The 13,106-nt window shown below is 42.1% G+C and overlaps 1 protein-coding gene across 2 annotated transcripts in view; it reads left to right on the top strand.

Annotated features, from left to right (window-relative positions):
• Positions 1-10,053: 10,053 nt before the first annotated feature.
• JHY (junctional cadherin complex regulator) overlaps positions 10,054-13,106 on the top strand; it is a 58,407-nt gene continuing 55,354 nt past the window's right edge. For both annotated transcript variants that reach the window (XM_046016557.1, XM_046016558.1), the window contains exons 1-2: positions 10,054-10,128; positions 12,622-13,034. In XM_046016557.1, coding sequence (XP_045872513.1) covers positions 12,718-13,034 — 317 coding nt within the window. In that variant the 5' untranslated portion in view covers positions 10,054-10,128; positions 12,622-12,717. The remainder of the gene's footprint in view (positions 10,129-12,621; positions 13,035-13,106) is intronic.

Raw genomic sequence — 13,106 nt, 5'->3', positions numbered from 1 at the left:
ATTTAATGATCCTTCTTAATCTTACTTTTGGGGAACTAAGTCAAAGGATGCTTATATTACTTTCTCAGAAATGATTTAAAAACAACAACAACTCAGACCCAATTTTCTGGCTCCAGGCATCATTTGTACCATGTACCATTAGATAAACATAATAGAGAGCAAAAATTATACGACCCAACAGACCGAGTGGTGAGGGTCCCTGCAGATGAAAAAGATGGTTTGAACTGCCAGTCATTCATGAATCCACTAATATTGCCTAACAACATAATGTCCTGCTACTTCCCCTGGTTGAGGTCATGGTAATTTGCTGTATTTATGACGGGGTTTTGATCTAGATGAGAGGTAGTTCTATTTTTACAGTGTTACACCTTCTGAGAGAGCCCTCTTCCTTCCTGTGATGCTTTCGTGAGCAAATTTGTCATCACAGGTCATTACTCGAGACCTGCTGAATATGTTAATGTTCCCCTACCTTTTCTGCTCTACATCTGATTTTCAGATAGAGGCAAACGAAAAGTAAGGTAGCAGAAACTTATATTCTCCCCCAGATGTCTCAGAGTTGATCTAAAAAGGGGAAAGGGGGAGAGAGATCTTGCCTAAATGTAGAGGGCTAACTTTGTGAGCGTACCCTGTGCAGACTTTTGAAAATAATTCTGCCAGGTCTTCTGCAAACCCATGAAACAACAGGTCACAATTTTTCATGAAGACAGGATACACCTCAGGGCTCCGGCATGGCTCAGTTGGTTAAGAGTCTGTCTTCGGTTTAGGTAGTGATCTTGGGGTCTGGGATCGAGCCCCGCATTGGGCTCCCTACCCAGCAGAGACTCTATTTCTCCCTCTCCGTCTGCCCCTCCCCTCCCCTTCACTTGTGTGCTCTCTCTCAAATAAATAAACAAAATCTTAATTAAAAAAAAAAAGAAAAAGAAAAAGGACACCTCTTTTGAATTGGGTCCCAATTTGTGAAATAAAAACTGTGTCTTAGAAAAATACTAAATCCTGTGTTTTCCTATGTGGTTTAAGGGAGACTAAGCCTCAGTTATCCAGATCAGATTTTTAAATTGAATTGTTCCCTTTACTGGAGAGAAACATAGAACAAATATTTCTCTTTAAAATGAGAGAAATGCTCTTTTTTGCTTCCTCCAATTCCTTATTCCTAAGCTGTGGTAGCTTGATTTTGGTCATTATTAATCTCTTGTATCTTTGATTTCCTTTTCTGTAAAGTGAGGACAACAATTATCCTCGCACAGGATCAGTGTAAGGATTGAGAAGAAATAATACAAAGTGTCTAGACCAGTATTAGATACGTAATAAGTATGTAACAAATGTTAGAATTTTTCTATTCTACCTGAGATTGTTTTCTCTCTATACTAGTTTGAGACAATGGTGTGGAGACCACAGAGTCTGGGTTTCTTTCCTGAGAGCGCCCCCATAGCTCAACATGCAGAATTTTAACTTTAAAGCTAACAGAGCACCAAGGGACTACTATTGCAGACTCACAGAATGACCTAGTAACACTGAAGACTGTTGGTGAACATGGCCACCTCATCTCATCATAAATCAGTAGCAATTATAGGAATAGGTTTGAATACTGACTATCAAATAAAAATGTCACATGCAATTAAGACAGTATCTCATATCAGTAGAAAAAGATAAACATTTTACTAACTGGCATCCATGCAGAAAAAAGGTAAAATCAGAAGTATTGCTCACATCATAAACCAGAAATAAAACCCAAACAGATGCAAGACTGAAATGTACAAAATGAAACCATAGAAATACTAAAAGAAAACAAACATGGGCTGATTGTTCTATACCTCCAAGTGGGAGAAAGTTCCCTCAAAATTACTCAAAATTCAGAAGTAAGGGGGGGGATAAAAGATGATAAATTTGACTACATAAATTTGGCTACATAATGCCTTTTTGTGGTCCCCCCCCAAAAAATGTAAACAACAAATGACGTAAACTGGGAAAGAATATTTGCAAATTATACCAGAAAGAGTTAGATTTAGGGAAATAAAAAGAAAATTGTGGAATCACTATATTGTACACCTGAAACTGATAGAACCCTATGTTAATTATACTCAATTAAAAAAAGAAAGAGAAATTAAGAAAAAAAACCATTCCACAAAAAAGGCAAATTGTTCTTAAACATATAAAATGACACTTACATGAGGAAAATGCAAAATTAAAACAACACTGAAATATTATTTCTTCTCTATTGTACTGGCAAAAATTCAAACATTTCACAGCATGCTCTGTTGGCCAGGTTGTAGGGAAGCAAGTGCTCTCATGTGTTGCTAGTTGGGATGTGAATTAATACAGCCTCTAGGAAGGGGAATTGGTCAACATGTAGCAAAATTACATGAGCGCTAACTTCTCAATCCAACAATCCTACTTTTAGAAATCAAACCCAAAGGTAAACAACAAAATCACAATTTGACATACGTACAGGGCTTTTACAGATTGTTTTTTACTCGCAAGACTTCAGACAATAAATGTTGGCTCTTTCCCTCCACACCAACCAGTTTTCCAACTCTCTGGAAGCTAGCTGGGTGTCTGACAATTCAATTCAATTCTGCCCCTAACCACCTGGAGGTAGCCCCAACCCCACAGGTTGAGGACTCTGTCCCCCAACACTGTCCCCACTTCGGACGCCAATCACAAGCTGCAGGCACCTGTACTTCTGACTGACCAGCTATAAGCCATGGATTCCCAGAACCCCCTCCTCCAGTTCAATAATTCTCTACAACAGCCTACAGAATGCAGAGAAACACTTTACTTACTATTCCTAGTTTATTGTAAAGGACATTATAAATGATACAGATGACTAGCCAGATGAAAAGGCACACGGGGAGCTCTGGAAGAGTCCCCAGGCCCAGGGGCTTCAATCCCTGTGGAGTTGGATTGCATTACCCTTCTAGCACATGGTTGCATTCACCAACCCAGAAGCTCCCTGAGCACCATTATTAGGGTTTTTTTTTTTTTAATCAAGATTCCATTAAGTACACAAGACTAAGTCATTGGCCACTGGTGAATGACTCTATCTCCAGTCTCTCTCCCAAGTTTGGGAGATGGGGCAGAAAGTTTCAACCCTCACATCACATGCTTGGCTCCTCTGACAAAGAGCTGCCATCTTGAAGCTCTCTAAGGGCCCATCAACAGTCACCTCAGTAGCATAAACTCAGATGTGGCTGAAAGGGGTTTATTATGAATAACAAAAGATACTCTCACCCCTATTGCTAAGGATCTTTTAAGGGTTTTAGCAGCTCTTGTTTCAAGAACCTGGGACAAAGACCAAATACTAGAAAAAAAGATGCTCCCATCACCCTTACTGGTCAGGAGATTACAAGTGTTTTAGGAGTTCTGTGCCAGGTATCAGGGCAAAGACCAAATATATCATAGCTATTCATTGTGGCACCGTCTATAATAACTCACGTGTGTATCAACAGGGAACTGATTGGACACACAGTGAAGTATTATACAACTATGCAAAGGAATGATAAGTGGTTCACTATATATTTCTATAGAGTCATCTCCAGCATATACTATTGAATGAGAAAAGAGCAAAATACAGAAGAGAGTACATATGTTCCTTTGCTCTGAGAAAGGGGTTAGGTTAGAACTATATACATATTGGATTAGGTTTTTTAAATACAACTAATCTAAAAACTAACAAAAATCATCACCTATATGAGCTAAGTGTCTGCCTTCAGCTCAGGTCATGATCTTTGGGTCCTGGGATCGAGCGAGCTCTGCATCAGGCTCTCTCTCTGCTCAGTGTGGAGTCTGCTTCTCCCTCTCCCTCTGCCTCTCTACCCTGCTCTTGGGTTGCTTTCTGTCTCATATGCATAAATAAAAATCTTTTTTTTTTAAGGCTAAAATTTAGTAAATAAATAAAACGTGGTATATTCATAAATTGAATATAATTTGGCAATAAAAAGGAATGAAATCCTGATACACACAACATGCATGAACCTTGAAAACATTATGGAAAGTGAAAGAAGCAAAACACATGCACACACACATTCACGCACAAACCACATACTCTCTGATTCCATTTATATGAAATACCCAGCACAGGCAAATCCATAAAGACAGAGTAGATCGGCGGTTGCCACTGGCTGAGAGATCAGGGGAAGGAGGGATGACTGCTAACTGGTGTGGGTTTTGGCGGGGGGACAGATATTCTGGAATTAGATAGTTGTGATGGTTGCAAAACTAGTGAATGATGTATTTTTACATCATTGTGTGTTATGTGAATTATATCTCAAAGCTGTTATTTTAAAAAGAATCACTTTGTAGAACTTCTTTGAATCCTGATTCAAATCTACCCACTCTGAAAAGATATTTGAAAGTCAGTCTAAGTCTGAACACTGACTCAGTACTAAATGATACTAAGGAGTCATTAATTTTAAATGCGATAATTTAAAAAAAAAAATAAAAATAAATGCGATAATTTTATTTTAAATGTGGTCATTTAAATGTGATAATTGGTTATTTAAAAATGATCTCTTACAGATACCTTACAGATGAAATCATATGACAGCTCAGATTTGCCTTTAAATAATTTTTGGAATCAAGCATAGTGTGTTGAGAAACAAGACTGTTCGGGACGCCCGGGGTGGTTCAGTCAGTTCAGCGTCTGCCTTCAGCTCAGGTCATGATCCCAGACTCCTGGGATCGAGCCCTGCATTGGACTCCCTGCTCGTGGGGAGCCTGCTTCTCCCTCTGCCTGCTGCTCCCCCTGCTTGTAATCTCTTTCTCTCTCTCTCTCTAACACACACAAACAAATAAATACAATCTTTAAAAAAAAAAAAAAGTTCATAACTTAAAAAGAAAAGAAAAAGAAACCAGACTGCTCACCTGTCAGTCTTTGTTGAGGCTGGGCGAGGGCTACATGTTTGTTCATTATCCCTTGCTCTCTACTGTTGTATGTGTTTTTAAATGTTAATAATAAAAAATATAATTTAAAAATGTTTTAAATGGGCGCCTGGGTGGCTCAGTGGGTTAAAGCCTCTGCCTTCAGCTCGGGTCATGATCCCAGTGTCCTGGGATCAGGACTCGCACTGGGCTCTCTGCTCAGGGGGGAGCCTGCTTTCCCCTCTCTCTCTGCCTGCCTCTCTGCCTACTTGTGATCTCTCTCTCTGTCAAATAAAATCTTTAAAAATTTTTTTAAATTATTTTTAAGAAAGAAAAAAGAAAAAGAAAAAAGGTCTTCGTTGATGACTTGTTGCACTGTGTTCAAAAGAACCGCCCCAGAGGATCATCTCGTTCCTCAAGCCTCTGGTTCCAGCCAGGCAGAATCCCCCTCTAGGATCCTGAGCCCTCGACTTGATCTTCTGGAACAGCGTCCGTGTTACCTGTATTTCTGTCGGCTGAATTGCACTGTCTCTATAAACATACAGATAATTACGACGTCAGTCCTCTGGAATTCTTGACGAGTCGCTCTCCATAAACTCTGGAGGTAGGCAGAGAATTAAGGGTTTGCCCCCTTGAAATTTTAAACGTTTTAATATTTGGAGGGAAAATTCTTTGTAAAATATACTGCATGATGTTTAGCTCTCTACGCACATTTACTAAACTGATCTGCTCCGTACGAGTTTTTTAAAGCTCATCATTATGGAAATTAACCCTTGTGCTTGCTGTCGTACCCTGATTTTCACACAGGGCTTTCCGCTAGTTGGATACCTGTTGTCTCTGGCAGACCACCGTAAGGTGCTTTGTGTTTCTGAACATGTCTTATTTTAGGGACACTTCTGTCTCTTCACTTGTGGGCAGTGTCCCTTCTCTCTGTCCTCGGGATGCCTTTCCTTACCCTCTTCTAACTTGCTTCGAGTTTAACATATATGGAAAGGAACCAGACGATGCAACTTGTAAGAGTTGCACATAGAATGACTGCGCGTCCTAGCAACCCGTGGAAATTTCAGCTTATATTTGTTAATAATAACAATAGCAATTGTTTTTTATTCTTAAGCATATTCTGGGCTTAAATTAATTATCTCATCATCCTAGTTATGTGCCAAATAAGAGTAATATCTCTATTAAAAGGCCTAATAGGGCTATATTGATCTACCCTCCATCCAAAGGCTACGTCACATGTAAGGGAATTGTGGTTTTTCACCATTACTGAGCAGCTACTGAGTGTCGTGCTCACTTAGTCCTTGCTCTCTGGAAGCTCATCACAGAGTAGGAAGGTGACAGAATCATTAACTAGTAACTCATCAGTAATATGCTACCACAGCTGTGCATGTATCATGATGGGAGCGTGCACTCGGGTACCTTGGGGCCACAGACTGAGGGCCATTAGTCTAGCAAAGGGTTTGTCAACCTGAACACTATTAACATTTGGAACAGAGTTTTGTTTAGTGTTTGTTTTGTTTTTTGGGTTTTTGGTTTTCTGTTTGTTTGTTTGTTTGTTTTTGGCGGTGGAGACTGCCCTACTCACTTCTAGGATGTCTGGCACCATCCCTGACCTCTATCCAGTAGACGCCACTAGCCCCTCCCCAAAGTCATGACAATGAAAAAGTGTCTCTAGATGCTGCTGACATCCCCTGATGGACAAAACTGCCCCATGGGGGAACTCCCTGAAAATTCTCCCTGTAGGGGATGAAGTTCAGTGAGGTCTTAGAGACTGAGTAGCAGTCCAGGAGGCGAGAACTAGTGGAGGAAAGGACTTTGCTAGCAGAGCACGGGAACAGTATGTGGACAGGGAAGTGAGAAGGAGGGAGCCGAAGGGATGGATGGAGAAGGATTCAAATCAGTCTAGCATTGCTAACCTACCTATGCTGATTTTTTGTTTACTTGTGTTTCTCACTGAGTCAGGCTGACAGCTTAATTTTGAACACATAATGCATGGAAAAGCACTTTGCAAACCCTGGGAAGTATACTCATACATAAATTTATCATGATTATTGCCGTAACGGCTGATAGAAACGATGCACTTTATGGCTTTGCTTCTATGTGTTCATTCTTTGGAGTTGTGAAGAAGAGAAAATTGCTGTGCTGTTTATTAAACCAGGTCTCTCCGCTTCAAATACACACACAAAGTCTGTTGTGATACTGGGGCAAGCCCTCCTAACCACCTTTCTCCAGCCGGCTCCTTGTCAAGCCTGCCAGTAGGGGGCACTACAGGGAGACCGCAAGGTTGGAAAAGAGAAAAGGGACTGCTCTGCCTTCGCTCCCTCTTTGTTTCAGTAACAGCAGTTAATTTCCAGTTTTCCCAAGTCTCCAGAACCAGCCTTGTGGCCCTTTTCAGACACTGGCACTCATCAGCTTTCTATCTCCTCCTTGGAGACCTGGATCCCCACTCTGGTCCCTTCCTCCAAGCTTGGCAAGGTTAATAATTCCAAACTCTTCCTAGGGTTTCTCCTAGAAACAGGGCTGGTAGTGGCTTCCTTCCTGGCGATATGCCTGCTCCCCTTTCAGAGTTTCAGTTCATAAATCTTCACATGAGATTTCTGTTCCAATAATTGGGTGTGTCTTCCATCTCCTGACTGGACCACAACGGCTGCTTGTAACTATTCTTTGAGCCTTTAGTTGCTTTAAATCAGAGTAAACAGGAGAGCCATTCCAGAGGTGGGAGGAAGAAAATCAAGGTCAGGGTGTTCATCTGTGTGTGACCAGCCTCTGAAAGTAGCTGCTGGATTGGTAGATTCCTGAATCACACAGGAAGCATCATTTGCAGAAAAGCAGGACAAAATCTCTTCTGGAGAGTGTCAAAGTGCCTGATGAGTCTGAAGAACCAGAGCATCTGTTCCCACAGACCAGCAGAAGAGGAGGCGGACAAGGGAATGACTCAGCAACCACTCCCTCACATATTCCAGAAGCTGCTCTGGGGAACAAAGCCTTCTGCTTGGGGTTGGTTGGCACGTTTTCAGTGGCTCTAGTGTTACTTTGTATCATATGCTGGACAGAATACCCCACTGTTTTGGGCTACCTTGCTTTCCTTTCTTAAGTGAGGTTCCATTTTTTAAAAATATCCAATGCAAATAAAAAGCGGAATAAAAAAGAGTAAAATTGAGTAGTAAAGATATTTTCCAATTATCTGTTTCCCATCATGAGTGAGGCAACTGGAATCATTCTTAGCTCTTTGCAGCTAGTTATTCAAATCTACTAGTGGTGTTTTTTTTTTAAGATTTTATTTATTTATTTGACAGACAGAGAGATCACAGGCAGGCAGAGCAGCAGGCAGAGAGAGGGAGAAGCAGGCTCCCTGCTGAGCAGAGAGCCTGGGGCTCGATCCCAGGACCCTGAGATCATGACCCGAGCTGAAGGTAGGGGCTTAACCCACTGAGCCACCCAGGTGCCCCTACTTGTGGTTTCAATGCCATGTCAATGTGAATATAATTCCCAATTTTTTTAAACTCTTTTTTTTTTTTAAGATTTTATTTATCTGACAGAGAGAGACAGCGAGATCAGGAACACAAGCAGGGGCAGTGGGAAAAGGAAAGCAGGCTTCCCGCTAAGTCGGGAGCCGATGTGGGGCTCCATCCCAGGACTCTGGGATCATGACTGAAGCTGAAGGCAGATACTTACCGACTGAGCCATCCAGAAGTCCCTTTTTACTCTTCTTTAAAGGCTTTTTAATATTAAATATTCTATATACATATACATAAATGTAAATAAACTTAATGAACTGTTATAAAATCAGTATCTATGTAACTAGCATTAAGTCAGGAACTACAATCTCACAAATGCTGTGCCAATGTGCCCCCCCAGAGCTAACCACAGTCCAAACTTTATGAGAACCACTACTTTGCTTCTTTTCAGTTTTCTCCATTAACTGTATATCCATAAGTACAGTACAGTTTAAATTTTCCTGTTTGTAATTTTTATATATAAAAATCATACAGTGTGTATATTAAGGAGTTTTTTTTTCTTAACATTTTAAAAAAGATTTATTTCTTTATTTCAGAGAGAGACAGCCCGAGCAGAGAGGACAGGCAAAGGGAGAGGGAGGGCGCCTGGGTGGCTCAGTGGGTTAAGCCTTCAGCAGCCTTCCGCTCAGGTCATGATTTCAGGGTCTTGGGATGGAGTCCTGCATCCGGCTCTCTGCTCAGCAGGGAGCCTCTGCATCCTCTTCTCTCTCTCTCTGCCTGCCTCTCTGCCTACTTACGATCTCTATCAAATAAATAATCTTAAAAAAAAAAAAAAAAAAGGAGAGGGAAAGAAAACAGCAGCAGACTTCTTCAGGGAGCCCCACCCACTGCTCCCTCTCACAACTCGGAGATCATGACCTGAGCTGAAACTAGGAGTCGGACAGACTTTTTAAAGACCCCTCTGTGATGTTGCTGCATTTAATTCATTGTCACTGTTATATCGTAAGCTAGAGGATGGAAGAGCACATTTTAATTAACTGTTCTACAGTTGATGGACAGTTGTTTTCAGTTTGGGTGCACAGAAGTTTGAGAAGTAGGTACCTATAAGTGAAATCGCTGAATCACAGGATACCCACCTCCCAGGTAAGCTTGAACCATTTTCCAAAGCGGCTGCGCCACTTCCCACTCTCATCTGTAGCACACTAGGGTTCCTTGCTCTGCATCCTCCCCTACCCTGGGAGGTCGATCTCATTTTGACTTACACCCATCTGAGGAGTATGGAGTGATAGATATCCCGTATGGTTTTAAGTTGGCCTCTTCTGATTATTAATGAACTAAGCACCTTTTCAATCAAAAAACAAATATTTATCTGCCATTTGGATTTCTGTCCAAGTCATTTACCCATTCTTTCACGGGATTTTCCTTCTTAATTTGTAGAGTCCTTTGCCTGTCCTAGCAGTATTTGTCGGAAATATCTCCTCCCACTTGGTGGCCTGCCTTTCCTTGCTTTCCAACCACGGGAAGTCAGGACGGCCCTACACCAGCCAGGCCCAGAGTTCCCTGTACTCCAATACCGTCTTCAAAACCGGTCCCACCCGCACTGGCCCCGCCCCCTGAGCTGAGCCCCACCCCCTAAACCGAGCCCCGCCCCCTGAGCCAGGCTGGCCGCAGGCTCTGTTGCCCGCGGTCTCCACGGCAGCGCCTGCCACGCGGGTGGGGCGGGGCTGTAGCCGCTCGGCAGGATGCTGTCTGCAGGGGTCGCGGTCGCAGAGGAGCCCTGGGCAGGTGACAGGCGGTTGCCTCCTGAACGAGGGTGCGCGCGCCGGGGAAGGGAAATGGGAAGGACTGGGGCTGGGGTTGGGGGGCACAGCAGGAAATCTCCAGAGGAAACTGGATCGGGTCCAGGAGAACCGCAACTTTGGGGCCCGGGCGGGAAGGCGGGACCGTGGCAAGGCAGGCACAAGGACCCAGAGGCCGGCACCTGGAGAGGCTTTGGTGCCCAGACTCCCAGAGCAGCCCTGTCTTCTGTTGATAAAGACCAGTCCGGGGCACCAGACCACCCCTCCCCCGTCCCCACCTGTCACCTCCTTGATCTTAAAACGCCTTGGCTGCTAGGTTTTGTCCATCAGGAAAAGGGCAGAGAGAGGAGAAAAACTGATTGTCCCTTATGGGCAGCTTCCGGGCTGTTCCACAATAGGGCAACTTTTTCTCTACCTTTCATCTTGGCCAGAGTGAGCAGGGTTCCTTTTCACCTATAGAAGGAAATTCGTTCCTCCCGCTACTAGAGGAGGAGACCCAAGGTCTTGAAGGGAACCCTAGGGAACTGGCTGCGTCTTAGTGCCTGGATACCACTGGCGACACCCCAGTCCGCCTTGTTTACTTTTGTAACCAGACTGTCAGCCACTCTCGGTCAGAAATTTCAGTGAAAAACAATTGTGCCACTAGGGAGCCACATTCATTACATTTAAAATGCCTACTTGCTAATGTCCTGGAGATACCATCTTTTCCTTCTTTAATCTCATGCCTGTATAAGATCAGGCCTCTCCCAAAGCCCCAGTTTTGCTAGTGTTTGGCTTTGTATTCTCTGCACTATTCCAGATTTCACTAATTAACAACAAAATTATCTTCTATGGACTTTTAAAAAATTTGTTATCACTTAAGAAATCTTAGTCTATCTCATTTGAGGAGAACAATTGAGAGGACTGAATGATTTCATGAGCAATACCAAATTGAAATAGAATGATTATTTTAAGCTTTTTCTTTAACAATCCCAAGTACAGTGACTTAAACTCATCCAGTAAAACTCTTAGATGTTTATACAAACTGTTTCTGTTAAATACTAGTTAGTACTTGGCGGATTTGCTGCTTTCGAAAGACTCCCTAAAAAGCAAGAGTTCATCTACTTGTCAGTATTAAAATAGTAAGATAGGGCACACTGTGTATTTTTAAAATAAGATGATACAGCAAAGCAGTCTGTATGGTTAAACAATAATATATTATTTATATGTATAATAGCAGCTTGGGGAACTTCAAATTAATAAGAAGCCCACTTTGTATGCATTTAAATCTGAATGCTACCTTTTGTCTGTCTTGTTTGTTAAGGCACTTTACTCTAAGGTGTTTGATGGTGTTAGCAATGAGGTTAACGTTTTTAACAGTGCAAGGAATAGGAATAAGTTCATGTTATCTAATTAAAGCCAGCATTTGCCAAAAGAACAGGAGCAAACCCTTAGAAAATGTCATAGGAATCTCGGATGGTAAAAAGTTTCAGTTGTCTGACCTACAGGGGAAAAAAAAATGGCATAAAGGCAGTGAGATAGAAGACTGAGCAAAATAGAAGTGCCGGGGAGAGATGAAAGGAAGCACAATCCAAAATCATCATCGCCTTTCAATCTGATACGAACTTAGTGCAGCCTTTCCATAAACCATCTCATGGGTCTTCATGACAGCCCTCCGAGACAAAGTAGGCTCCCTTAGAATCACACACTTAAGAGAGTTAGAAGGGACGCTAGCTGTTACTCAGGCCAGTCTCCCACCCACCCAATATTTTCAAGAACAACATCCTTTTCAGGTAGGTAGACATTCAGCCTCTGTTATGAATCACTTAGTGGCAGAATTCACAAAGCCCCCAAATTTTGCCTTAGACAGTTGTAATCACTGTATAGACACACACACACACACACACACATTAAGCTGATATTAATCTCCATGTAATGTCCACCTAAATTACTCATTCCTATCTAGTGGCAACCGGGTCTCCAAAATGTCTCCTAAATGATGAAACCAGCCAATATAGATCTAGGCATAAAACAGCTTCCCTCTTTACAGTTCCAACTATGGAAACCACTCTCTTCCCCGCTCTCTCCTTTGCTTTTCAAAAGGTAGAACCGGAATCTGTTTTACTCTATTCATGAATACTCCTAAATGTGGCATATTTATGTTGGTGCCCTGGGTATTTGAAATAAAGCCATCGAAGTACCCTCCATAATTAACCATTTAGCTTTATCTAGGCTTGTGTGTAATAGGCCCTTGGAAGGTAGAAAAAGGAATCCAGCCATTTGATTTCCTCAATAAAGCTGTATTTGATTACTCAGGCTGTTTATGAGCTCCACATCAGATGTGTTTCTGTAGAGAGAAAAACACAATAGGTTTTCCAATAGACCTTCCTCATACAAAAGCATGCATACAAAAGGCTGCAGATAATGTAACGGGGTTCTGCTCACTTAAATGTTTGATTAACATTGAAATTAAAGAGAATTCAGTAGTCAAAAGTGACAAATACAATTTTCTTTTTTTTTTTTTTTAGGTAATGCTTTTGTAAACCACAACTTGAAATATTCAAGCCAACTGCTCCTATCATCAAGAATATCTGTGTTCATATTCACATTTGTATGTTTTCAAGATGAGTCATAGTAAATTGATTCCCAAGCTCTCAATTCAATCTCCTGTTCATCATACCAACTTAAAGATCCGGTCCACAGAGCCACCTTGTCAGAAGGACTTACATCTGATTTCAAAAGACTCCTTGGAATCTGATTCGGGAAGCTTCACTCAAGAGAGTAAGTCCCAGCTTGAAGACCAAATCCGGGACAACAATATGGAACCGGACAGCTTAGAGGAGGAAAGCCTGAGTGAGACGGAAGAGGAGGCAAGCAGAAAAGTAGCGCGGAAAAATGGCAGAGAAAACCTCCACCCCCAGAGCAATGGCATGGACAACAGGTAAGGAACTGGCTTGTGTACGAGCACGGTGGGTCCTGAAATGTATTGTTAGGTCATCACTGGTAGATCACA

This window comes from Meles meles, chromosome 8, assembly GCF_922984935.1.
Source record: "Meles meles chromosome 8, mMelMel3.1 paternal haplotype, whole genome shotgun sequence".
Classification (NCBI taxonomy): domain Eukaryota; kingdom Metazoa; phylum Chordata; class Mammalia; order Carnivora; family Mustelidae; genus Meles; species Meles meles.
The sequence above is the reverse complement of the archived record's forward strand: the minus strand, read 5'-3'. Positions and strand labels throughout refer to the sequence as shown.